General features: G+C 45.8%; 3 protein-coding genes across 4 annotated transcripts; 2 read left to right on the top strand and 1 right to left on the bottom strand.

The window, feature by feature from the left end:
* The first annotated feature begins 1,326 nt into the window (after nt 1-1,326).
* On the top strand, nt 1,327-3,917 carry LOC133890046 (uncharacterized GPI-anchored protein At4g28100-like). The gene is made up of 2 exons (XM_062330487.1): nt 1,327-2,074; nt 3,207-3,917. The coding sequence occupies exons 1-2, from the start codon at nt 1,445-1,447 to the stop codon at nt 3,576-3,578; spliced, it is 1,002 nt and encodes a 333-aa protein (XP_062186471.1). The 5' UTR covers nt 1,327-1,444; the 3' UTR covers nt 3,579-3,917.
* Nucleotides 3,918-15,955: 12,038 nt separating this feature from the next.
* LOC133890337 (UDP-glycosyltransferase 88A1-like) lies at nt 15,956-16,408 on the top strand. Its single transcript, XM_062330740.1, has one exon. The coding sequence runs from the start codon at nt 15,956-15,958 to the stop codon at nt 16,406-16,408; it is 453 nt and encodes a 150-aa protein (XP_062186724.1).
* Nucleotides 16,409-16,986: 578 nt separating this feature from the next.
* Nucleotides 16,987-22,596, bottom strand: LOC133890716 (E3 ubiquitin-protein ligase JMJ24-like). Of its 2 annotated transcripts, none has more exons than XM_062331224.1 (6): nt 21,504-22,596; nt 21,187-21,320; nt 18,912-19,020; nt 18,688-18,814; nt 18,553-18,616; nt 16,987-17,660 (listed from the first exon to the last, which is right to left on the bottom strand). In XM_062331224.1, exons 1-6 carry the CDS (start codon nt 22,467-22,469, stop codon nt 17,267-17,269), a joined length of 1,794 nt encoding a protein of 597 aa, XP_062187208.1. In that variant the 5' UTR covers nt 22,470-22,596; the 3' UTR covers nt 16,987-17,266. The 2 variants fall into 2 exon arrangements, with proteins under 2 accessions (XP_062187208.1, XP_062187207.1); XM_062331223.1 differs by having other exon boundaries at nt 21,423-22,594.
* Nucleotides 22,597-25,555: the final 2,959 nt, after the last annotated feature.

Below are 25,555 nucleotides of genomic sequence, written 5' to 3'. Positions count from 1 at the left end.
TCGAAGGTGAACGTGATCGATGACGGATCGACGAATTAAGTTCAGAGAGAAACTGAGGTTCGACGACTAGGTTCAGGAGGAACTGAGGTCGTGGTGATCGAGGATGTCATGTGAGATGTTTGAGTTGAGAGAACAATGAATATGGAGACATGTTTCGCTATGTATGTAGGAGATGATCTGATTGTGAGAGGACGTGAAGACTAATTCATTTCGAGTCAAAGTAGGCACAAAGGAGTCTCGTGATGGCTAGGCTTGAGACAAGAGTTAGTGTCAAAGATGGACTCCGAGTAGGTTACGTACATGTATGTATGCATGTGAGATGTTGCATGCATGATTACGTAAGAGTTGTCAACTAATTAGCTTAATTAGTAGAAGTTGTTTGTCATTTTATGATTAGAGGAGGATAGAGATCATGTTGAATACGATTTAGAGTTGTAGTTTGATTCGATCGTGTTTGTTCGTGTGGCTATCTAATAAATAAAGAGGTCTATTGTATTAGGTAGATAATACAACAGAGAGAAAGATAGAGAAATTCTAGAGAGGGTTGTTTTGGAATTTCATGAAAATACTTGATCGATGCTTTGGAGAGACATCTTATAAACTCATCAGCGAAATGAAAGATCGAGTTTCGTAAGTTGATGAGTTGCTGATTTGATATTTTCTCTGTGTTCTATATTCTACGTGCATGGTTTTGATTTTTGATTAATTTTGTATTTTAACGAGTTTTCATCTTGGTTTAATCCATCCAAAACCTTATTATATAATTAGGATATCTAGTATTTCATCCGAGAAATTTTCAAGTGACTTTGATTTGATCTCAAGTAGTTTTTTTTAACTCGATTAAATTTCAACCTACTCGAATCTGGTTGATATAGTCTGCTTCGACTAGATATAATTCTTATTCCATATATTCGATTGGCCTGATTCTTATTAGATTAGTTTCGTATTTAAATCTAGTTTTTACTGTCCAAATTTGAGGGAGATCAAACTTACGAATCTTACTCTACATCGTTTTTACTAGAGCGTGTTCAATATGTTTCGAGTGAAATATCATGTTTAAATCGTTTTTCGATTTGAATGAGTTAATCTTTAAATTTGACTTACGTAATCATTCATACCATCTGATTACCTTATTACGGTGCAATCCATCCTACACAGGTCTACTGTGAGCCACTTGTAAAAATTTAAATGATACTCAAAAACGCACATGTACTTGTATTATGATCTTTCAAAAATGTACGTGCATTATACAGTGTACGCTCCTTAGAATCCACAGTATACTGTATTTTATACTTTGTTAACTCCAAGCACCCCCTAAACCAAGAACAGACATCCCCTCCCGACCTCGGCTCTAATATACAAAATCCACGCTGTCCCCAATGCCTACACACCCTCTCCACACACTTCTTGGCTCTTGTCCACCACCATCACCTCGCCGGCGGCAATGTCGGCGCACCTCGCCGCCGCGCTGCTCCTCGCGCTCCTCGTCCTGGCCAGCACCTCCGACGTGCCGTCGTTCCCGCTCTCGCAGGTGCAGAACCCGTCCAACGCCTCCTCCCCGTCCAACGCCTCATCCCCGTCCTGTCACCTCGACCTCTCCGCGGAGCTCTTCGGCGGCGTGGCCGCGGCGTGCGGCGCTGGTGGAGGGCCGGGGTCGCTCGACCGTGGCCGGTGCTGCCCCGTCCTCGCGGCCTGGCTCTTCGCCGCGCACGCGCGCACCGCGCTGTCCGTGCCCCCGGCCCCCGCGCCTGCGCTCGCCGGAGAGGAGGGCCTCGGCCCCGGGGACGAGGGGCCCATGGTTCCGTCCGACAACCAGGGGTGCGTGGACGCGCTGGGCGCCGCGCTGGAGGGGCGCGGGGTGTCGCTGCCGCGGCCCAACGCCACGTGCGACACCGTGCTCTGCTTCTGCGGCATCCGGCTCCACCAGATCGGCTCGCTCCGCTGCCCCGCCGCGTTCGCCGTCGGCGCCGAGGCCAAGAACGCCACGCCCACCGCCGCGGTCAAGGAGCTGGAGAAGAGCTGCCGCAACGCATCCTACGCCGGCTGCTCCCGCTGCGTCCAGTCCCTGCAAAAGGTGAGCTCCTTTCTTGCTTTGCTTTCTCTCCTCCGTTGCTTTGGATTGGTTCTCCTTTTCTGTTCGTCTCCTTTTCTTTTCTCATTTCCCAAATCTTTGAAATACTGTACTATGCCATATCTTGCTTTCTTGGATTCATTCATTGTGCTTTTCCTAGTTCCAAAGTGTTGCTAATTTGTGGTCTAAAAAAAGTTTTGATAATTTGTGAAGACTGAAGAGAAGCTCCCACAAATCTATTGTTTAATTTCTACCTGCCTTCAGGGCGGCACTATAAGCGATGCCTTTTTTATTGCTTCTCTTTTTAGCATAGCAAAAAGCAGCCATTTTGATAGCATACAGGAGATTCCCTTTCCCACAAAGCAGCTCCTTTCGAACCACATCATTGTTTCGAATGCTCAAATGGACCAGGAGCTTGTTCTTGAGCTGATCACTAATCATTTGCTACCTGATACTCCATTGCCTTTCCAAAAGCACCGTGGGAAAGGGCAATCGATCCCCATTACCATCAAGCTATTTGTTAGTTAGCACTGCCAGTTAATTACAGGACCATGCCTTACACTAGTGTTGGGACTTGGGACAGCAAGGACTGAGCCACAATGTCGAATGCCTTTTCAATTATGAATGCTTTAGTTGGTTAGCCAGCACATTGTGGTCTTGCAGCGTCGAAAGATTTGGATAATTGAGCAGAGTTGCCCTCAACCTGCCTGTCCTGTGTATCCAGCATCTTAATCGGTAGAGGACACATTTTTTTATGAAAAGTCATGCAATTTGTAACAATCATGCGTTTGGGAGTCTCATCTTTTTGACATTGTTCAGTTGCTTGCATAGTTCAATTAGGTGTGATGGATCCAAATAGATCGAGAAAATGTGCATGTGCATGGGCATGAACTGGTGGTTGTGCATGGGAAGCATTTATTGAGAGGCTGAGCAAGCCAAATGCAACGTTGAGTACTGGAAATCTGGAACAGAGCCTACCAACTTCCGCAACAACCTGCATTGCAAGAACGTCCCTGCATGCAACACATTAATTGCATTTCTTCAGGTCTTGTTGTTCTCCTGAAATCAAGCGAAGTCGTCGAATGGAGGTGCTAACTCGCCGTTTCTGGTTGTGCTTCTCCATCGATCAATGCAGCTGAAGGGGAACGTCAGCCGGGAGGTTGCCGGCGGCGACCGCGCGCGGCGGATGCTCGGCCGGGACTGCCAGCTGATGGGCCTGACATGGCTGCTGGCCAAGAACAAGAAGGCCTACATCCCCACCGTCTCCGCTGTGCTGCGCGCCATGCTCTACACCGCGCACCCGACGGAGTCCAGTGGCTCCGGGAGCAGCAACGGCAGCGCCGCGCCGCGGTGCAGCCCGGACCAGGAGAACATGCCGCTGGCCGTGGATTCGCTGCAGTTTGAGCACACCAGCACCAGTAGCTCGGCCGCCGCCGCCGTGCCGCACGTCGTCGCTGTCCTTCTTGGTCTCGTGCTCCGCCTGACGATCCGGGACGCGTTCTTGTAATTTTTAAGAGGGCAGTGAAGCCTTCGCCGATATGGTGTCTTGTAGGAGTTGTTTGTTAGCTTCTGTGTTTGCACAGTGATGATCAGTTAGCAGATTTGACATGGCGATGTGATGTTGCTGGCTGCGAGGGGAGGGTGATGGCTAATTGGCTATGAACATCGCTAAACCTCAGTGCGTTGCGTTTCATCCTGGGGTATGTTTACCACTTCTTTTTGTGAATGAAGTAGTGAACTAGCTTTCGATGAACTCCAGGTTAATGTGTTCTCCAAATCATTTCACTGGTTGGTGTAGTGGTTAATGGTTACTATAGTGGAATGAAGATGTAAGAAACGGGCTACATATGTATAGAAGGTCCAATATGCATCAGGATGAATTTACGTTTGAAATGCAGCAGGAACATGACTAAACCTGAAAAGATATATTGTTAAGATCACAAACCGAACAATTGACGGGCTGGAGATTGGAGAAGAAACGATGAGCGTTTAGTTTCGCAAAGGATACAGTTCACGGATCTTTTTATTTTATTTCTATATTTTGTAAAAATCACACATCTAGAATCATGTCACCTGTATCCTCATTCTAAAAGATGATAGGTTTAAAAAATAAATTTGTTGCCCTTTCAACGAACGACAGATAAAAAATATAGTATTATAATGATCTTAAAATTCAAATCACTATTGCATAGTCATGAAAAATTCTAAAAGCATTGTATGGTGTAGAGCATGCTACACTGTAACTCTCTAAAAAAAATTTCAACTCAAACAATTACTTATACAATTAGAAACAAAACACACAAATTTTATTATCCAGAGTGTGACAAGTCTGTATAATCAAATTTGTCTTTTTTTTCTTATTATACAGATCATATTTTTATCTAAATTTGTTTTGAAGAACTAGAACATAGTATCCTCTATATGGACAAAAACTTTCAGAATTTTTCATGACTATTTGGACTGTGTTTGAATTTTGAGGGTAATAAAATGCAACATTTTTTTTTACCTTTAAACATGTCGCTCGTTACATCAGTAGGGATGGCAACGTGTCGGGTTGGGTATGGGCGAAGCAAATCCGTACCCGACCCGAGACCTGAATCAGGTTACCTAACTTGTGTTCGTGAAGGGTAACAGACAGAATATTATACCCTTGCTTGTCGGGTACCGAAACCCATGGGTTCCTCGCGGTTCGCTGGGGGCGACACTCAGGAACGGTGGCTGGGGAGCAGCGCTCAGGGATGGGGTGGCCTGTGATGGTGCTTGGGGACGGCAGTCAGGGAGCAACGCTTTGTGATGGGGGCGATCGGGGATAGTGGTAGCTACGAGTGGCTTGCGGATGGGGGCTGTCGGACCCCTCCTTTGCGGTGACCTCGTGTAGCTCATACCTGTCCCTGGATCAGTATCTGGTACGCACGAATTCCAATAGAAATAGACATCACAGACATATATCGATTAAATACGATAATAGAGTACAACACAGAGTTCATTACAACAGAGGCATGAAGGCATAAATTAACAAACCCTCACAGCACAGCGGAAACACATAAAAGCGACCCATGCCCTACAGGCAGCTTGAGTGCAGACGAAACCGGCTTCTCTAATCTTCATCTTCTCTTTCTACGAAGTCAGCCTCTGGATCATCTGGATCCATAATTAGCAAGTGTGAGTACATAAGGTACTCAGCAAGTCCTACCACAAGGGGAAAAATTAGATGCTTAAGAGTAGATCAAGGATAAAGCTGTAGAGTCTTTTAGGTTTTGCGGAAAGCTAGTTTTGTTGATACAAGGTTCATTTTGCAAAGACTAACTTTAATAAAAACACTTCCGAAGAGAACACGTAAGTTGAGCTTATGGGGGGGGGGGGAGGTTGACGGCCCTAGGGGAGATATTTTCATCCCGCCAGTTCCCATAAGTCTTATGCCAGCGGACACACAGTCTAGGAGACTTAGGGCACAAAGCCAAAACCCTTCTTTTCGAAAACACGGGCACACAACCCACTCACACACCAAGGAGATACTCACGTCGAAAAGCTAATCATTGTGACCAAACCATAGCATGTCCTTAACCGAGGACACGGCTATCCGGATAGGTTTAACACTCTGCAGAGTTTGTACACTTTACCCACAAGATATGCACAGGCTCCCACCTTAGCAACTGGTGAAGCTGTCATAATGAGACGCAACGACCTCACAACGAAGTCACAATATCCACTCATGGGGCACTAAGATACCAGGGGCCTTAGAAGATTCACGGAAAGGACCACTTAGCAATCCCAAGGCTTGACATAGCCTCAACAATATCACCAGCCGGACCTTGGGCTACACACCACCCAAGTCTTCTCCTGGTCCCCATTGCCACTACCGGCCTCCGGGTGGGTACCGCACTAAGTCAGAGGGGTTAGGTCAAGTCCTGCCCATATAGACCATGTGGTTGTATGAGTGGATACTAGGTGAGATATCACAGCAAACTGGTCCTTATACGACCGAGGCAAGAGTCTCCCAGCAAGAACACCACAAAGGCGAACCTTGCTCCAAGGTAGTTCCCAACTTTGTGGGGTACCTTACTCACACTTGTCAACACTACTCTAGAGTTTTCCCAAGAACACAAGTTTTACTCGCACACGCACCAAGCACACATCACTTCACATTTTTGAAAAGCATGATTAACATATGTAAATAATCTAGTTCTTTCTTTTGAGCAAAGTAACCCTAAGCATACTAGTAAACAAGCATTCATCCAAACAATCATTATAGTTGATATTGGGAACCTTCTAGGGTTTCAACGGAATAAAGGTAACAATGACAAGGCATGGGATAAACAAGCTGGGTCATAACTATTCTAGCATTTCTTTAAAATCACAACTATTAATCTAATCATGCATACTCCTATTGTTTGAAACAACAGCTCTACGGGTTGTATTTAAAAATATAGGATCAACATGATCAACGGTTGTAGGACTTGCCTTTGTTGAAGTCCTCGTCTGCTCCTTCTTCAAACTCCGGGTCCTCGGGGTCTTCCTCGAATGCTCCTTCCTCTAATAATCGCAACAACAACAGAGGCACACACAATCAATCAAACGATTAAAACAAGGACTAACCAAATTAAAAAATTATGAAATTAACATGGTTGCGTAGATCTCGAATTTAGATGAATATCGGTGGAAGAATCGTTGAAAACGGAGTTAGGACGGAGGAGAAACGGGCTTCGAAAGTTTTGCCGGGAGAGAAATTCAGAAAAAAAGAAAAAGAGAGAATATTCCTGGAATATTCTGCTGAGTCGGCTCGGGTTGGGCTCGGCACGCGGCTCAGCTCAGCTCTCGGCTCGGCTCAGAGGGCGGCTCGGCTCTATTTTGGGTTTGGCTCGGTTTCTATGGCTTGGCTCAGCGGCTCAGCTCGGACCCACCTGTCAGCCACAGAGAGAGAGAGAGAGAGAGATAAAAGAGAGAGCAGAGAGAGGGTCGGCTCAGCCTGGGTCTTCCCAACTGGGAGGATGAGGGGGAGGGGTGACGGGCGGTGGCACGCTGGCGAAGGGCCGCGGTGAAGCGCCGACGGAGGGCGGCGACGGGCCTCACCGGCCGGATCTAGCTGGCGGGCGGCCGGGGAGGCGGTCTACGGTGGGGAGACGACGGCCGGCAGCGGGGAGGGCGGTGGCCGGCGACGGAGGGCGACGGCCGGCGACGGAGGGTGGCCCAGGTATGTCTACATGGGAGGGAAAGGTGGGAGAGGGAGAGAGAAGGGGCTCACCGGCGGCGGCGCTCGGAGGGCTCGGAGAGAGAGAGAGAGAGAGAGAGAGAGAGAGAGAGAGAGAGAGAGAGAGAGAGAGAGAGAGAGAGAGTGGGTGTGAGGAGGGGGAGTGGGGAGAGGAGCACTGTTCATCTCCTTATATAGAGGTTGGCGACGGGCTGCACGGCGCGAGGGGTTGCGCGGCGCGGGGCGCGAGGTCTGCCGGCGCGGCGACGGGATGGCAGGAGCGACGCGGCAGGCGGCGGTGGCAGACACGGGGAGGGGATGGGGGAGATGGAAGAGAGAGGAAGAAGAGAGAGAGAAAGAGGGAGATGGGGAAAAAATTTAGGGATTTGACAGGGGCGGTCAAGGACGATGGTGGTCGATGGCAGTGGCCAGGGATGGCAGCGATAGGGGATAGCTCGGGGACGGGGGCGGCGGCTCGGCGTCAGGGGTGGCTCGAGGTCGGGGGCGGACATGGGTGGTCGAGGATGGAGGTAGCTCGGGATTGGGGGCGGTGTCTCGAGGTTGGGGGCGGTCGGGGACGACTCATGGCTAGGTTGGTCGGGGATGGAGGTAGCTCTAGGGCAGCTCGATGTGTGCGTACGGCGGCAGGGGTGGGCGTGGCGTGGAGTACTGGAGTGTATGCTACACATACGTTGAGATGGGTTGAGTGAAGAGGCAGGGTTAGCATAAGATGGGCTGGGCTGGGCGTATTGAACTGTGGCATGCTTAACTGGTATATCCATGAATATTTGTGGGTAGATTAAAATACCCGCACTTGATGCACGACTTCGTGGGTACCTGACCCACTGTGTTCGTGGGTGAAATCTCAGACCCGTGCTCCCGTTCGTCGGGCACGACACCCGCAGGTACTCGAACTCATGGGCAAGATTGTCATCCCTACATACCAGTGGCCTAAAAGTTGTAGGGATATAAGAATCGGGACCGACCAACCGTCACAGTGTCCATGGCTTCTATTCCACTCCCCTCTGCGTGTAGGCCCAGTATGGAACTAAGAAATGTAAAATAGAGGAAGGGTGAAAAATGTAGGAATAGATGGAGTAAAAAGTGAAAAACTATATGAATCCGAAACACATGAATGGAAAGTTTATGACTTCTTTTGAGCGTATGATTAGAAAAACGTAGGAATATGAAAAACACGAGAATAGGATAAGGCGGGTGGAAAATAGAGGAAAATTTTCAAAGTTGGTTTATGGATGAGTGCGGGAAAAACATAGAAATCTGCCTTGATCCTACCACAGTTCACAAATGCGACGGTAACCGCCTAAAAATCGCGGTTACCGACCTTCTCGGTCCGGTCCGGTTTCAGAAACCGAATGTAACCGAATTTGATTTCAAAAAATTCGAAAAAAATTAAAAAAATTCGAAAAAAATCTTTAAAAAAACTAGACATAATTTTAAGACCTTCTGTGAAAAAAAAATTCAAAAATAATATCGTTTGCATCATATTATATAGGGAGGAAGTTTGAAAAAAATGAAAAAAATTAAAGCATGCGGCTCAGTTATTAACTCATGTTAAGAAAAAGTGTAACATGCAAACACATATTTTTATTGTGTAAAACGTATTTTAAGAGAATCTTTAAAATTGATTTCACTTTATTTAGAGTTTTATTAATTTCTCTATGAATTTTACAAAGTTCACAAGCATAAAGTGAATATGTTAAGAAACAGCACTGTAATTAACTTTTTCATGTCTAATATTATTTTTCCTATGTAAATCATAGTATAAATAAGCTAATGAAAGTGGTTTCACTAATTTTTGAGGTATGATGGGTCAGTTATGAATTAATCTAGTCGCAATATATTTACACAATCATGCATGTTACAATAACTAATTCATGAGTTCATGTATTTTTAAAACACATAGTATCATGTAAGAAGACTAACAAAATTAGTTTCATGATTTTTGGATTAGCAAAGAGTAAACTATGCATTTAACTTGGTTTAACAAATAAAATTTCTCACAGAAACATTTGAACTTTTTGATGAGTATAAAAACTTTTATCATGTAGATCATGTCACAAGGAAACCAACAAAATTTGTTTCACTTGATTTGAAGCTCAGATGAATTAGTTATTGATTTTACAAGATTGAGATAATTTTTAGGTTTTTTGTTGAACTTCACTGAAAATCGAGAAAACCGTTCGATAAATCGAGAAAACCGAGCGGTTACCAAAAAAACCGAGCGGTTACCAAAAATATGGAAAATTCGAGAAAACCGCTCGATAAATCGCAAAAACCACTCGGTTACCGGTCCAAACCGACCGGTTACCGAACGGCTAAAATCGCGATTTTTTTTTTCAAATTTCAAATTTTGCCAAATGAATTTTCTCCGAATTTTTTTTGAATTTTTGACCGGTAACCGCGGTTATCGCGAATTTTCGATTACCGACAGAGCTCGGTAACCGAGCTTCGGTCGGTAACCTTAACCCTAGATCCTACACGACTAGAAGAGAAAAAAAACCGAGCTCCGTCGGTAACCTTAACCCTGGATCCTACACGACTAGAAGAGAAAAAAAAACTTAGAGTGGATTCTTTTTTCCTGTAAAATCGAGCGCAAAGAAAAATTCCTGTGCTATTCATTTGTGTCTATTCATATGAACCAAACGGATAAGCAGTGAGCGCAAAAGAAATTTTCCTATCCCTATGGCTTTCCTATATTTTTCCCAAGAACGAAAGAGGCCGTTAGGCTTTCTAAGAGCAGTGAGATCGAGGAATATGCAAAGGAACATGACTCCACAATATTCATTCATGACCTATTGATGCAGGTACCCACTAGATAACACCACTGACTTATTAATAGCCCCGTGTGTCTGGCTGCCACCGTCTTCGTGAAGAAAGAAAAACCAAGAGCTTTGCGTCGATGTTTTCTTTCCTACGTTTCGTACAGGAAAGGGAGCCGTTCCTAGGAATGGAAGTTGTCATTCCTTCGTTCCAAACGCAAAACTGCAAACATTTCCACATGAACGCATTACTTTAGAAGTCGTTTGGAATTCCTCCAATCCAAACAGGGCTGTAGTTTCGTCGCGTCATCGGTTGCGTAGTGGATGCGCTGTTTATAACCAGAGCGGATCGCCTTGTCAGCCAAAACCCAGCGTCACCGTCACAGAAGTGATGCAGCGGTACAGAGCAGATGGCAGCTAACATTGTGGTTCCTGAATGCTGGTAAGAAAATCAAATTATACAATGTTTGGGAAGGTACTCCATCGCCGAGTGTTTTGTTGCATTCGGCAGTACTGAGCATTGCATGGTGCCGCTCTGCCACGCCCACGTCCCACAGCGTTGATCGGTTTCACGGCCACGCCCACAGGTAGTGAGCGAGCTAGCCCAAACAGCCGTCAGTCGCTTTCAGCCCGCATTCCTTTTTGATTTCTAGCCCTCCAGCAAGGTCATGTAGCCCACGGCCCAGCCTTGTACGGAGCACCTGTGACTGGGCCCTCCCGTTGCGTGCCGACCAGGCCGCAGTTACACCGCACGCCTCCGTCGTCCGCTGATTGAGGATTATATATATTAAGATTATATATCTGTTTAAAAAATAATAAAGTCTACCCTATCGTCGCTCATTCAAAAGGTGAGAATAAAGTCTTATTCATTTAACGAACGAGTCTTTATGGACCATGGCTACCAACGAATTTAATAATCGGAGAAAGAAAGATCTCGCCCGTTCACTTTGCTCGCTGAACAGGCGGGACCTTGTGGTTGTGACACCGCGCGATCTATTCAGCGGGCGAGATCTTTTGAGTATTTAGGTCAGCGCGGTCGGCCTTGCTGACATCAACATCTCATTTCATTTCCATTCAGCTGAGAGAAGAGGAGAGGAGAGGGGAGGGAGATTTGTGCGGCGAAGTTCTACCGGAAAAAAACAGGTAAATTTTTTCTTGTTTTTTTAAGAAACTCGGTGGGATAACAACTAGTGCTAGGTTTTGACATAGGTGAGATATTAGATCTAGGTTTTATTTTATAAATCTGGTATGATAGTCATTATACATAGGTTAAAATATAGATCTAGTTTTAGAATTAGAGTTAGATATAGTTCAGCAATTAGATAATGTTTATATGTATATTTTAGCAATTAGTGTAGTATTTAGACATATGTTAGGTATTAGATATAGGATTTAGACATAGTGTAGTCACAATTGATATGATAGATGCAGGATTTAGATATGTTTGATGTGGCGAATCGGGAATATATTGTTGCAGTATAGATTATATGTTGGGCTACGCTTGTAATGAATTTTGTATTATAGATGTAGTTTAACATGATTCTTTCTGTTCTGTCGCAATAATGTCATAGTTTTTCTCGATGGTTGTCAGGTATGTCAGATATGTAGCAGTTTAGGATTTTTTACGGGGATAGTGAAATCTTATATGGTCCGGAAGGAGTAGTACTATCCGTATTTAAGTCAATGGACAAGGGTATATGCCTGGTTGATGCGAGATTTCAAAATTGACCCTGAGATTTAAGAGATGACCATTAGTATTGTGGACAACCGTTTTAGAGAAGGTGTGTACTAGGAGGTGTTCCTGCTCTGGGAAGATGAAGTGTGAAAGAGGTACCTACAGGGTGTTGTGCACAGAGGTTGACCTCATATGTTGCTTATAGAATGAAAGAATAAGGAGGCAATTGGGGAGATGTAGGGTGGAGGGTACGTAGAGGAGGAGGGTGATGTGAAAGAGTATAATGAAGATGTCGATCCAGACGGTGCACATTTATCAGGTTATCCGATTGAACCAATCGGTGAGGCAAACGAGGGGGAACAAATCTCTTTTCTAATTGAACAGATGGAGCAGGATGATCTTTAGGTTGATGAAACTCCTGAGTATGACATCTCGGATGATGAAAACGATGCTCCGGTTCACGCGGACTAGAACAATCCAAGCTTCAACAACCTTATGGTGAATGAGGGGAATCAAGTGACCTGAGAGTATACGCAAAATGAGGTGACTCAAAATATTAGGTATCCTACCATTTAGGCCACGAAGGATGCTGTGATTTAATGGGCGACCTCGCTTCGACGATAATTTTGTGTTGTCAAGTCAAGAAACAAGGAATATAATGTCAAGCAAGAAGCCCTAAAAAGTTCTCGACGGGTTGGTTCAGCAACTCTTCATCATAAGGGAATACCCGGTATACAAAAAGAGCATGAATATAAACATGTCTTAGAAGTGCAACCAAACAAATAACTGAGACATATAATAACGATGAACGCACGTTAATGTGCTCCTCGTACTACCGAGGGTGCATAAATATGGTATGTGCTCGCTTGCTAAAACACTTTTCTATGTTGGCAAGTTTGCACACTTTGATATATCTCTGACGGCACTCTAACAAGTGTGTCTTTAGGTCCATGGAGGTCACAGATCTTACCATTCGCTGTCATTCCTCCGTGGTGAAACAAGAACAACGGGTCATGGTCTGCCACTTTGACATCACTTTGTTCAGGTTCTCCTCCTTAAACACATCGTCACCTTTTGCCTGTGTCTCCCTCATAGTCTGTAGGGCTATCATTGAGAATTTTGATGTCCATGAGAAATGTCTACTTGAGGAGACAACCATGGTGTGGTATTAAGTATCAGATCCTAGTGGTTTTTTACAAAATTGTGATGTCATGACCTTTTCATTGCCTTGGCCTCGCATTTTATAAGCAGGGACCGATGGTGTATGGATCAAGTGTAGGTATATAATTTACATATAGTGCATGCATTGGATGCCTTCCTATAGCGAGCGGTCACTAGACTCTGAGTATGCGGCAGCGTATGTCACATCGCTCTAAAAAGGTGGCAGCGAGAGGTTACATCAATCTGAAATGCTGACAGCGTGGGGTCGCATCTCCCTAAAAAGGTGGTAGCGAGAGGTGACTTCAATCTAAGAAGCTCGTGATGTCACATGTTATTAAGAATTACAGTAATAACATTGTAAGTAGTAACGTCTAAGCATATAATACACAGAAAGTAGACATGTGTGAATATGTAAGACTAGACGTGTCGTATATACCATTCGTTACGTAGCTGATGAAGGCAGATCATTGAAGGGAGATAGGAATATGTGGGGGTAAAAAAGTATGTACAATAAAGGCCGGTGATAATTTATTCGAGTATGATTACATAACACAATAACACTACCATACGGCATACACGTCGGAAAGTTACAATTTGATGTTCGTGATGTGAGAACTAAGCTGCATTAGTTGTGTATTACTTATGTTTCTGATGTAAGGACTATGCGATAATTTGTGCGTAATAGTTGTTTTCTATATTAGCAGTTTTTACTGTGTTTCCGTATTGTTGGCCGGGATTTATCATTTTACCGATACATTTTTTCTAAGTCCAATGTTTTTATAGGATTCTCTGCCTTCTAAGTAGATGCAACAATAACTCATTATAGAACTTTTGCAGAATGAAATGACCACACAAAGTAACAACTTTCACAGGGAATCTTTACCAAGCATCAATACCACAACTTTTCTAACTTTCACAGAGAATCTATTGAATTATGTGCGTATTAGCTACTTGATTCAGAGACTGATATAGGAGGAACATGGGAACCTAGGATCCTGGTCTTACACATATCAACCATAACAAAAAAGTGATTAACTTCAAAAGCCTTCTCAGCTTATGGAATTTCTTCATTGTAATCAGTTTCATCAAATTGTTTCTTTCTAATAGCACGACACTTTACTAGAAATGATGGCTCTACACCCAATTTCAAATGCAATATGTTTGGCAACGATTATACTAGAAGCAAAGCTATAAAAGCACCAAATCAATTTAAAGAAATATTACCAATTATCACGTGAAACTTGCAAGAATTTGTATCCACATCCCATCAATTGATGGCTTACTGTAAATCTGCAATGGGTGGGTAACCTTAAAGCTTGGGTTGGGGACAACCGAAGGAAGATAATCATGTGTTAGGTCCGGCGTTAGGCATACCCTCATTTTAGGAGGAAAGTAAGGGTTGGAAACACGCAAATTGAGGTCTGCAAATGGTGAACGCCGATCGCCCTGTCGTCGAGTCATCGATTGTATCCCTTAAGACTTACGCTGAGTTCTTGAATCCGATCACCATTGAACGAAATAGGTAGGACTGCACGAGAGGAAGTGATCTCATTGACTTCTCTGCGCACGAGAGGACTGCTAATTGGGCTACTACTAACCTACTATGAAGGAACCAAAGTAGCAAAGGTGCTTCTTTTGAGCCAGCCTAAGGCCAAAGCCCATGCACGATCATATAACTGTGGCCGCCAGTCGATTATAATTTAGACTGTTGTGCTTTGTTGGGTCACAGATAGTATGCATGTATAGTTATATGGGCAGGCCCCCTAGGTTTTAGGGGCCTAGGGCAGCTACCCTGCTTACCCCTCTCTAGGGCCGACCCAAGGCGAAGAGCCCTTTGTAGCCCCTCCTTCTCGTGAGGGTCTCCATGAGGCCTTGTGAGGGGCTATGAATGGTAGCACGCAGAATCCCAAGCGAAGGAGGACCATACTTAAGCCTCGACGATGAAGCCCGTCTTTGAGGGTCCCCATCTGAAGCTAGATACTCCGCTGCTACTCAGGACTCGCCAAAGCAAGAGGATGCACCGCAAATCCCAACCGCCTTGACTCACGCACGGCGCGGCAGTATGGGTCGCCGCACTAGGGATCGGGACATGGGATATAATGCTTTGTACGTCCCTAGGGGTAGGGTTCGTTATTAGGGACACGATTGTAAATATCCTGTGTAGCCCCTCAGAGTTTACGTCCATGACCCCCGCTAGATGATCCTCCGAAGGCATTCCTGTAATATATATGAGTGGGAGCAAACCTGTAATTAGCCAGCCATGTACATCTATAAATAGGGTCATAGGTGCTCAATGAAAGGCTCGTTGAGACATTTTTTTCACCATTGCACTCTCTCCCTCCATCCCTTTCACTTTCTCACTCCCACTCTATAGAAGCTTGAGAGCACATTGATATAGTGGTTCCATGCCACAACAATTGCATATGATCTATTACTCACTAATAAGGCAATCAAGGGGTGAATGATTGTGAAATTCAAATTTATTTTTTTATGATTAACAATTCACCCTAATAAAATTTTTAACTTAATCTCATATTCCACTTTAGACTGACTGCGGACACGTTACTAAAAAGGATGTAGATTCAAGTCCATAGCTCCAATTGACCTCAAATTTTAACGACAGAAAGTTGAGAAAGTTACGAAACTAATCCAATAAGAATCATGTCAATCAGATATGTAGATCCAAAGTTATAAACCCCGGAAGGAGACCGTTACATACAATAACAATAATTTAATTAAACTCTAATTTCATGATTAAGCAAGATATACAACGTGATGATGAACAAAATGCGTAGGAACCCAGAGCGCGATGGCGTCTTGGTGAACACGTTCGCGTCGCTAGAGGATCGGGCGATGGGAGCACTCAGGGACCCGCGGATTGTCCCCGACAGCAAGTACACGGTACCTCCGGTGTACTGTGTTGGGCTGTTGGTCATGGGGGCCGGCGAGACAAAAGGAAAGCACGAGTGCCACACATGGCTTAAGGAACAACCAGAGCACAGCGTCGTGTTCCTCTGCTTCGGAAGCACAGGCGTGGTCGTCAGCCACTCAGAGGAGCAGCTTAAGGAGATTGCGTCGGCATGGAGAGGTCCGGCCACAGGTTTTTGTGGGTGGTGCGAGCCCCTTTCCGTGCCGACCCTGAGAGGCCGTTAAACCCCGGCGCCAACCTAGACCTCGACGCACTCCTGTCGGACGGGTTCTTGGAGAGGACGAACGGCCGGGGCCTCATCGTCGAGCTGTGGGCGCCACAGGTGGACGTGCTCACTAACAGGGCCACAGGCGCGTTTGTGATGCAGTGCAGGTGGAACTCGGTGCTGGAGGGGATCGCGGCGCGCGTGCCTATGCTTTGCTGGCCGTTGTATGCGGAGCAGAAGATGAACAAGTTGTTCGTGGTGGGGGAGGCAGGGATCGGCGTGGAGGTTTCGCGCGCTGCGCTTGGCCAGTTCTTGTCGGACGCGGACAACCTCTGTCATGGTAACTCGTTTAAGCTCTATGGATTGCAACTGAATGAAACGTGGCAATGTCAATTCTGATCGTTGATGGCCTCGTGTATAACTCACTCAAGCATTTCTCCTCCTTTTCTCATTTGATTTTTTCCACTGTTAGATCCACATCTAACGGTCATCCCATCTTCTTCCTCGTAATCTCCTCTAGTCCCTACCGACGAGCATCTCCACAGATTAACACCCCTACCACCGTCAACCACTGTTGCATTAACCTAGCTTCGCAACCGCTAGTCTTCCTCCTTCCGTGGCCAACGGCATCCTCACCAGCTGCTACCACCGTTAGACCGCCCTGCTACCTCAGACATCCCTCTAAACCTAAAAAGTACTTTGTTGAACCCCAACCCTGAACTCATGAGAGAAATCTTCTCCCCTAACCCTAACCCCTCCTAATCCTAACCTCACCAGAGATAGAATGAAGACACACTCGGTAAAGTTTAGCAATACCGTTGCTGATAACTCACATGTCCACAGTGCCATTCAAGTGCTACTGAATACGTTTGCTCGAAAAGAAGTGCTATTGAATAGTGCATACAGATACTGCACATAGAGATACCCAGCACGGATAGGCCACCTCTATTAACGGCACCACGACCAACAAAACAATCTTCAATCAGCAACAGCAATGATAAATGAAGTCATAACATATGTACAATGATGTCCGACACAACGACGTCCAAATCAAAGATGAACAAACACAGGACTAGTCAAGAAAATCCCCAGGTCACAGACCTAAAATCAATGGCCATATTGGCCGATAAACACTAAATTAGGCAACCTACCCACTACTCTTTAAGGCTTCAGAACGAACATATCTGCTTGCGCAATTATGGCGCTCCCACATGAAAGATGAATGTATATCTGCAAGGAGAGCTACATCTTTGGTGATTATGTGGACATGGTTTCTGTCCGGGCAGCAGAAAATCTTCCATTACTCTCTGGTACAGGTGAGCGATGAGGTCGAGAATCCTTGACTCCAGAATGATTGCCTGGAGCATCTAGCTCATCTCCTGAACTGAATTCTTCAGACTGCCCAGATGGGGACGCATATATCAAGTTCAGCAGAGCTTCCCCGCAGCCACCCAGCTCAATGGAAGGGCAAGTCATGCTGCCATCCTCATGGACTGATTCTTGTTGAAGCAACCTGTGTGCAAATTTATCTTCAGGGGTGCCCTCCGACATATTTCCTTCACGTATCTTCTCACAGCAACTTAGGCAGAGCTTAAATGGGCATGTTGGGCAGCTTCTCAGGAATTGGTCCGCTGAGAGCTTACAGTTATTGCTGCTTTCAAATAACATTTGATAAGATATCTGGTTATACGAGAAAATGCAACAGAATAGAAGTGCAATTAACAAATAAATGAAAAGGCAGCATAACCACTACAGCAGGCATAACGGGAAAAAAGGCTTAAATAACAAAATAACTGAGAGCTCTCTCTAAGATGCTTCAATGCAATTTCTCTATGATGCTTCAGTGCAAAAAGCCATGAGGCACCACAACTCATCTAGAATGCCTAATGTTATCTAACAGGCAAAGGTTATAGGATTGCTTTGTTTTAAGACCCATATATATGAACAGGTGAAACTGGAACGGTAGTGGTATTAAGCTAGTAACGAACATTAACATGCAGGATTAACATATGTATGACCAAAGAAATACCTAACTGTTCATTTACAAGATCGAGATATGCCATGCTCAACATAAGTATATATGATAATATGAGTGAAGGAAGAAATTGATTAAACTGAGATACTGTTGGGGAAACACCCCAGCCTTGAGATATTTAGACGATGTACTGTAGTATTACTATAGCGATCATAATATCTTAGTCACCACATCACATGTAAAGGAGTGAAATATCCAAAATACCCTCCAATGCACATTATTGTAACATAATATCTTAGAGGCAGGCTAGTAATTTCCCCTGCAACTTCTCTCTATAAAGTAAGCCGCGAAGGGCAGGGGGAGAGACAACTTTTTCACCAATACATAGACTATGTTTCTCTCTCGCTCTCTCCTTTTGGCTTACTGTTCTTCTCCAAGCTTAAGCCTTCCCGGTGGGGAGGGGCTCTCGCCGTGTTCTGTTCCGGGCACATTTTGGTGCCCCAACATATACATGCTACTAGGTCTTATGTAACTGATAATGATAGAAATAACAGATATTAGAACTTACCAGTTGAGTGACTCACTCTGGCCATTTTCGGCAACCTGGATGCGGACATGAGATATTTTTGTTCCTAATTAAGAGTAGACAATTAAATCACACTAGAACCACAAGAGATCCAAATAAAAAATGGTACAAACAAACCTTGTATTTTAGCTTCTAATTCCAATTCATCAAGCTGCTCCTGGTTAAGTTTAACAGGTAAAAGCTTGTAAAACTGATGATTGGAAATTTTTATCCTGAGTATGCCCCCCTGATCACTTGGTGATTCCTGAAGATCCAAGACAAAAAACAAATAAATACAACAAAATAAAATAGCATTGTCAAATTGCTCATGATGCGGTTAAATCTCAAATAAAAATAATCACCTTACACAAAGCACCCTTGGTCAAACCAAGGGTGCATTGTTTACAATTGCAGTGACCACGGCAAACTGGACAGCGCGTTTTTATATCCTTCTTGGACATCCCAGAATACCTGCAGTGTACTAACAGTCAGGGCCAAGGTTTACAAGAACTGAAAAAACACATGGGCATATCAAGATTAAATATTTAATTAACCACTTGCCGCAATAAGGACAATGCGTATCAAACTCAATATGATCTAGTGAACCATTTGTACTAAAGTTCCAATTAAATTGAATATACATATCGAATTCAAGGTACTGCTACTGAAGAAATAATTTCCACGTGTTATTGCTAAAATTAGAAACAATTTCTAAGTTGAGTGATTACTCTATCAACTTGCACACCAAGAATTTTCAGCAATCAAGTAGCTTTGTTGAGAGTTATTCTCTCTGTCTCTCCTCGAAGAGAGGAACCAGCTTATTGTACTGCAACAATTCAATTCCCAAGTATGCAGCAACATAAACTAAGTTACTAGAAATAAGTTGCTGTAGGCATTCCCAAATAAATACACAATAGTATGGATGCATTCATGTACGAAGAGTCAAAGATCAATGAACTTATAACCTGACACCCCACCTGAGGGAAGAAATGAGCACAGAAAACACAAAAAACCAGATGAAATAAATTTCTGAATATCCAAATGCAAACAAGCAGAGAAAACAAAATAATATCCCAAAAATTGCTTAGTGATTAGCAAGCTGACACCCCCCTGTCCCCCTCCAAGCATTTATGCAGATGAGTAGCCATAATAAAAATATAGATAAGCAGGTTAGCAACCTTGATATGCAGAGAGGCTATACTGCTTTAAATGCTTTAGTTGAGGCACATTTGCCACTTTCTTGGCTTTGATCTAGAACAGTGGCAAAAAAAGGCTATTCATTTTCCTCGTAACAGTTTCAGTCCACAGTCCATTCAATTTTCATGTAAAATTTCAAATTTCAACACCAATCAGGTAAAAATATTAGTTCTGATTTTACATTATTTCTTAAGCAATATTATAAATCAATGTAATTTAATGAAAATAAAACATGATACTCAACTAAGAAGATTGGTGTGATGTAAATTGAAGTTTTAAGTTCCCTGATTCTTTCCCAGCTGAAAAAAGGGGGAGCAAATGTTAACCAATCAAATACAAGTACCTTTTCCAACTCAGGTTGAACTTTTTTGTCCTTTTTAGGGCAACTAAAATGCTGGCACTCGATTACGAAGATCCTACCCTCTTCCTATCGTTGGCAGTTGGCCCTCTCATTTGTATTGCACAGTAGGTTCTTGTGTATTATACAACAGTTATATATTATGAACAGGGAAAGCACCACTGGTATATGACATCTATGTTAACATGAAACCACTTTTGCCTCATTATTGTGCAACAGTGCAGCTTGGTCTTTAAAAAAATGGTTTCATAAAGTCTTCAAGGGCAAACAATTAAATCTATGTTAAATTTACATGGTGTTATCCCCAAATAAAAAATAAAGAAATGTAAGCTCTAGGAAAGATAGCTCCAAAGTAATAGTGTAATATTTGATTTCAGAAATGGAGGCACAGTGAGTCTTTACATCAGACCCTGATTAGACAATATATAAAATAACAAATTAATCAGCTGCAGCACAAACAGTATCTGCTATTTGAAACAATCACAGGGCAAAATGAAATATGACCATTCCCTATCTCAAGCTAACATCAACAGAAGATTGTAATCGGTAATCCACATTAAACAACATACTATCATATACTACTGGTAGTTCAGGTTATCATATAAGACAACTCCCAATTATAAGCAAAATAAACTAAGACATAGCATGAAGAACACGAGCTATGCACAGCCACATGGAAACATTATTCATAAATTAAAGCAATTATTTGTCTCTAGTCTCTACTTCCCTTCTGTAATCATTGACAAAACTGAACAGCATGCAAACCTAAGACTGATGATTCACAAATACACATCTACACTGGAATATGATCTATAACCTCAATAATATGCATATCCCTCCTAAAGTTCCACATCCTCTGCAACCACTAACAAACTAAATAGCATGCAACATAACCCTCGACGTGTCATTCTTGGATTCTCTTACTTACTTACAATCAACCAAATTCTCATTACTTGAGAGTCAAAAAGCTGAAATACTAAAAACTACACCGCTTAATTCTAAATTCCTGATGCACCAATATAGCAATATGCAAGGAGACTATGCATGCAAATAAAATAGTGGCAAACAAATTCAAGACTGACCATTTATTGATGCAGCTGTTGCAGAAGTATCTGTCACAGTTCTTGCAGTTGACAACGTGCGCTGCCTTCTTCAGTCCGCAACGGTGACATGTTCTCTGTGCTGCTTTTGTCATACTCATCGCACGAGGAACAACCTAATCCCACACAAACGTCAGCAATTAGCACAGGGCCAACACAAAACTAAATAATGCAAATCAAACTATCAGTGGAGAACAACTAAAGATTAGCTAGGTGACCTTCACAGGACCAACAGGCGATGGCTCAGCATTCTTTGAACGGTAGCACCGACGAATCGGAACAGGAATGTCTACACCAACCTTCGTCGTCACAGGAGTGGACAGCCCTGCAGGTCCACTGCTACCTGGCGAGATCGTCATCAGTCCATTCGGGAGATCCCTGGTCAGGTCACTAGTGGCTGCCGGAGGCGATGCCGGCGGATTAATGCTCCTTCTGCCCTTCCTCTTGTTCTTCTGCCGCTGGAGAGCAACAGCAAGGACCTCCCCATCCGCTGGCGGCTTCTTGCTGCCCTTGTTGGCCCTCGCGTAGTGGTACTCGCAGAAGCTGACAGTGGGGAGCGCACGGCCTGAGCAGCGCCACTTCTTCCCATCACTGCGGCGGCACCGGAGGTGGTCCGGCAGTGGTGGCGGAGAGTCACCGCGGTCCCCCGACTTCCGCCGGCGCCGGCGACGCGGCTGCACAGGGGTCTCCTCCTCCGCTTCATCATCCTCGGGAGCCGGGTCGGGAGTAGCCGCTCGCTTACGGCGACGGCCGCGAGTGGGAGGGGATGGAGGAGGGGATTCCTCCGCAGCATCACCTTCGGTGTCGGAGTCCGCCCTTGCATCTTCATTCTCGCCGTCGGAATCTGCGGCTTCCTCTTCATTCTCGCCGTCGGTCTCCTCCGCTTTGGCCTCTGGATCAGCGTCCTCGGCATCTGATTCGCGCTCGGAGCCAGTCTCCTCGGCTCCCGCTTCGGCCTCGGCGTCCGAGGCGTCAGGTTCGGCGTCGGCCTCGTCGGCTTCCGGTTCAGGTTCCGCATCCATCTCCTCCGCCCTGTTCTCGCCGGTTTCCTCCTTGGCCTCCGCATCCATATACTCGGCGTCGCTCTCAGATTCCCCGTCCTCCTTGGCGTCCTCGCTCTCGGCGGCCTCCTCCTCGTGCTTGGCGTCCCCCGCTTCGACCTCGGTCTCGACGGCTTCCTCTACGGGCTCACTATCGGTGTCCTTAGCTTTCGGATTACCCCTCCCCTTCCCCTTCCCCCTCCCCCTACCTCGGCGGCGCGGCATGGCGGCGGCAGATTAGGGTTCCGGCGAGTCGGCGGGGTCGGGATTGCTAGATCGAAGTGGGGGTAGTGCGGGTACTGGCTCGGCAACAGGGACAGGCGGGGCGCGGGGTGGGGTGGAGTGTGGTTAAGAGGGTAGCGGAGGTGGGGCCCGCTTCCTGACAGCTTCAGAGGGATATCGTCGGATATCTTCACTACTTAGCTTCAGAAGGATATCGTCGGATATCTTCACTGCTTCAAACGATTGGTAAAGGTCGTGTGTGGTCTGCTCCGGTCAGCTGACGTGTGAGTCTCGTCCGCTTTCCGCTTTCTGATTCTCGCATCTGGCATCTCCTCTGCATTCAACGATCATTTCATAGCTTCGTCGCCTACGTCCGATCCCTTCGTCACGTTCACCTCTTCCCTGCCCACATTATCTTCATGCCCTCGCCGTAATTTGCCTCCTCCGGTCACCTTTATTGTCGGCCTACCACACTTCGGCTCCCTACCGTCATGCCCGCATATGCCCCCTATCGTTGTCGCAGTTCCAAAGTCCTCCTGCCGTTGTCTCGATACCGAGGAGCATCACCAGCCCCGCTCCGCCGCCGCTGCGATCCCGAGGAGCATCACCCGCCACGGTGTTGAGGGCCACGCTCCACGCACGCCGACTGCGTCTTGCGTGCCTCCTCTGCCGACAGCCACCTCCGAAGGAGACATCGCCGTTGCACCTCCCCGTCGTCCCATGCTTCGATCTTCTTCTGGCACTGCCCCAGCCCGTTTTGCCTCCCACTGCCCAACGACGAGCGAGCTACAGCAAGAGGACCATCCTTCAACCTCCCGTGTCCGGGAACACCGATGGGTTGCCTCCTATAGCATCACAAAACCCTTTATCAGTCCTTGCTTGTTCGATTTTTTGGTGAATCTGTAGTTCGTTTTGGTGGATTGTAGCTCGATTTGGTGACCAGAAAGCTTATTCAGAGTCCAGCGAGGAGGCGGCGAATCGGCGACTGTGGTAGCCAGCCATCATCAGTGGGAATATATGTGCTCACAGTTCTCCACTTGTTTCTTGTACTATTTCCTCAGCAATGTGAGTTAACTCTTATGCTTTCTTAATCTTTATCAATGTATCTTGATTTTTTTTTTCAGTTATGCTATTAAGAGATTACGTAAATAGAGATTCATCTATTCAGGTTAAATATGGAGGCGGTTCTGAGGCGATTCCTCTGAGCCGATTCTGAGGTGGCTCTTCCGCCGGCGCGGGTGCTGGCGGGGGAAAGTGGCGTGATGCGGGGGTTCCTTTGGATGCCGGCGATCCAGGCGGCGCGGTGTCTGCGGAGGTTCTGCGAGGAAAGAAGGTGGAGGAGGAGGAATGTAAACAGCTCGCTCATGATCATCTGGATCATGCCATGATGGCTGGGCGGATCCGTTCGGCGAGGATGGTGGACCATGGAATGGCTATGGTAGCCTCTAATGGTGTCCGTTTTGATGCTCACATTGTGGACCATATCGTGCAGGATGCAGGCACATCACTGGTGTTCGCCGGAGATTTGGATGGTGCGGCTTTGGGGACCAAGGTGGTGCAGCAAGGGGCCTCTCAGAGGTCTTGGACGGAGTCGCTGCCCATTCATGCTTGCATCGGCGATTCTTTGCCGGGACGTCGAGTCCGGCGAGGGGGTCTGACCGACGAATCTCGCTTCGGAGGCAAGACTGCATCGGCTACACCAGATCCGGAAATTTCGCAGTTTCAAAATACTGGGCAGGCTTTGGTTAATGGGCCAGCTGCGGCGTGGGCTCGTCGCTTCCCCGATCTAGCTCGTATTAAAAATTGTCTACGACGGCTGCCACCTAAAAACCCTAATTTTCTCTCTGTGCAGTCCTTGCCGCCAGGCGGTCGATCTTACGCGGCGGTGGTTCGGCAAGGTATGGCTGGCGGTGGAAGAAGTTATGGTGGCACGAGCAGCGGTTGGGCTTCCGGGCTCGGGAATGAGAACTCCCGGAATCCCTGCTGGCCAGGAGCTGGAAGCCTCGTTGGAGTTGCTCAAGGTGGTGGTCAAGCTCAAGGTGGTGGCCAAGCTCAAGATCCAAGTATTCGAGGTCGAGGCTATGATGCTGGCCGTGCGTATGGATTCGGTGGCCATAGTTCATGGAGAGGTCATGGCGCTGGAGTTTTCAGAGGCGGTGGATGCTCGTTTGGACGTGCCCCCGGGAGAGTTGGCCACGGGACTGCTCTTCGTGCGTCGCCTCCGGCCCGGGTTCAAGTGGAGATGGCTCCACCTGCTTTCGCGGGTGATGCAGCTGAGCACGAAGAGCTCCGGGATGGCTGCAGCAAGAAGCGTCAGGTTGATGGGGATGAAGCAATCGACTTCAATCTGGGTGCGGTTGGGAAGAAGTCTAAAGGGGTTTTGTGCTGCTGTATTTGTGATGAGGGGCACCTGACTCCAGCTTGCCCTCTATTACGGGCTCTGAAGCCGGCAGCGACGTTCTGCGGCTTCGCTGGTGATCATCTTGGTTTTTTTCAGATATCTACGGAAGGTGCCTCGGCAAGCAAAGTTCCGAAGAAAGACAGTGCAACAGCCTTGATCCGCATCAAAGAAGGAGTTGTTTCAGGTGAACTCATAAAGTCTGAATTGGCACGTCTCATTCCGGTTAAATGGCAGTGGATAATACAGGAACATGGAGACAGATTTACCGTTCAGTTTCCGTGTAAGGTGGAGCTGCAACGGATGATTGCCATCAAGGAGGTGAGGACGGCGCATGGGGAAGGGGTAATGATTTTTGAAGAATGGGAGAATAAGATCGAGCCAAAACAGTACCTTAAGAAGGTGTGGGTGAATGTGTATGGAGTCCCACATGAGATTCGCTCTTTTCTTCCGCTTTGGGCAGTGGGTTCGATACTTGGAGCCACTTTGAAGGAGGATATGAAGTACACAAAAAAAAATGGGAGTGGTTCGCATCCTGGTTGCAGTCTTAGACGTTAATGGTATCCCAGAGGCCACCGATATAGTGGTGGAGGATGCTGTCTATGAAATCTTCTTCTCGGTTGATAAGATTTTAAAGGATGGGAAATGGGAAGACCACAATACAGATGGTAATGAGGATGAGGATCAATAG

This window comes from Phragmites australis, chromosome 14, assembly GCF_958298935.1.
Source record: "Phragmites australis chromosome 14, lpPhrAust1.1, whole genome shotgun sequence".
Taxonomy (NCBI): domain Eukaryota; kingdom Viridiplantae; phylum Streptophyta; class Magnoliopsida; order Poales; family Poaceae; genus Phragmites; species Phragmites australis.
Note: the sequence above shows the minus strand (reverse complement) of the source record. Positions and strands in the feature narration are given on the sequence as shown.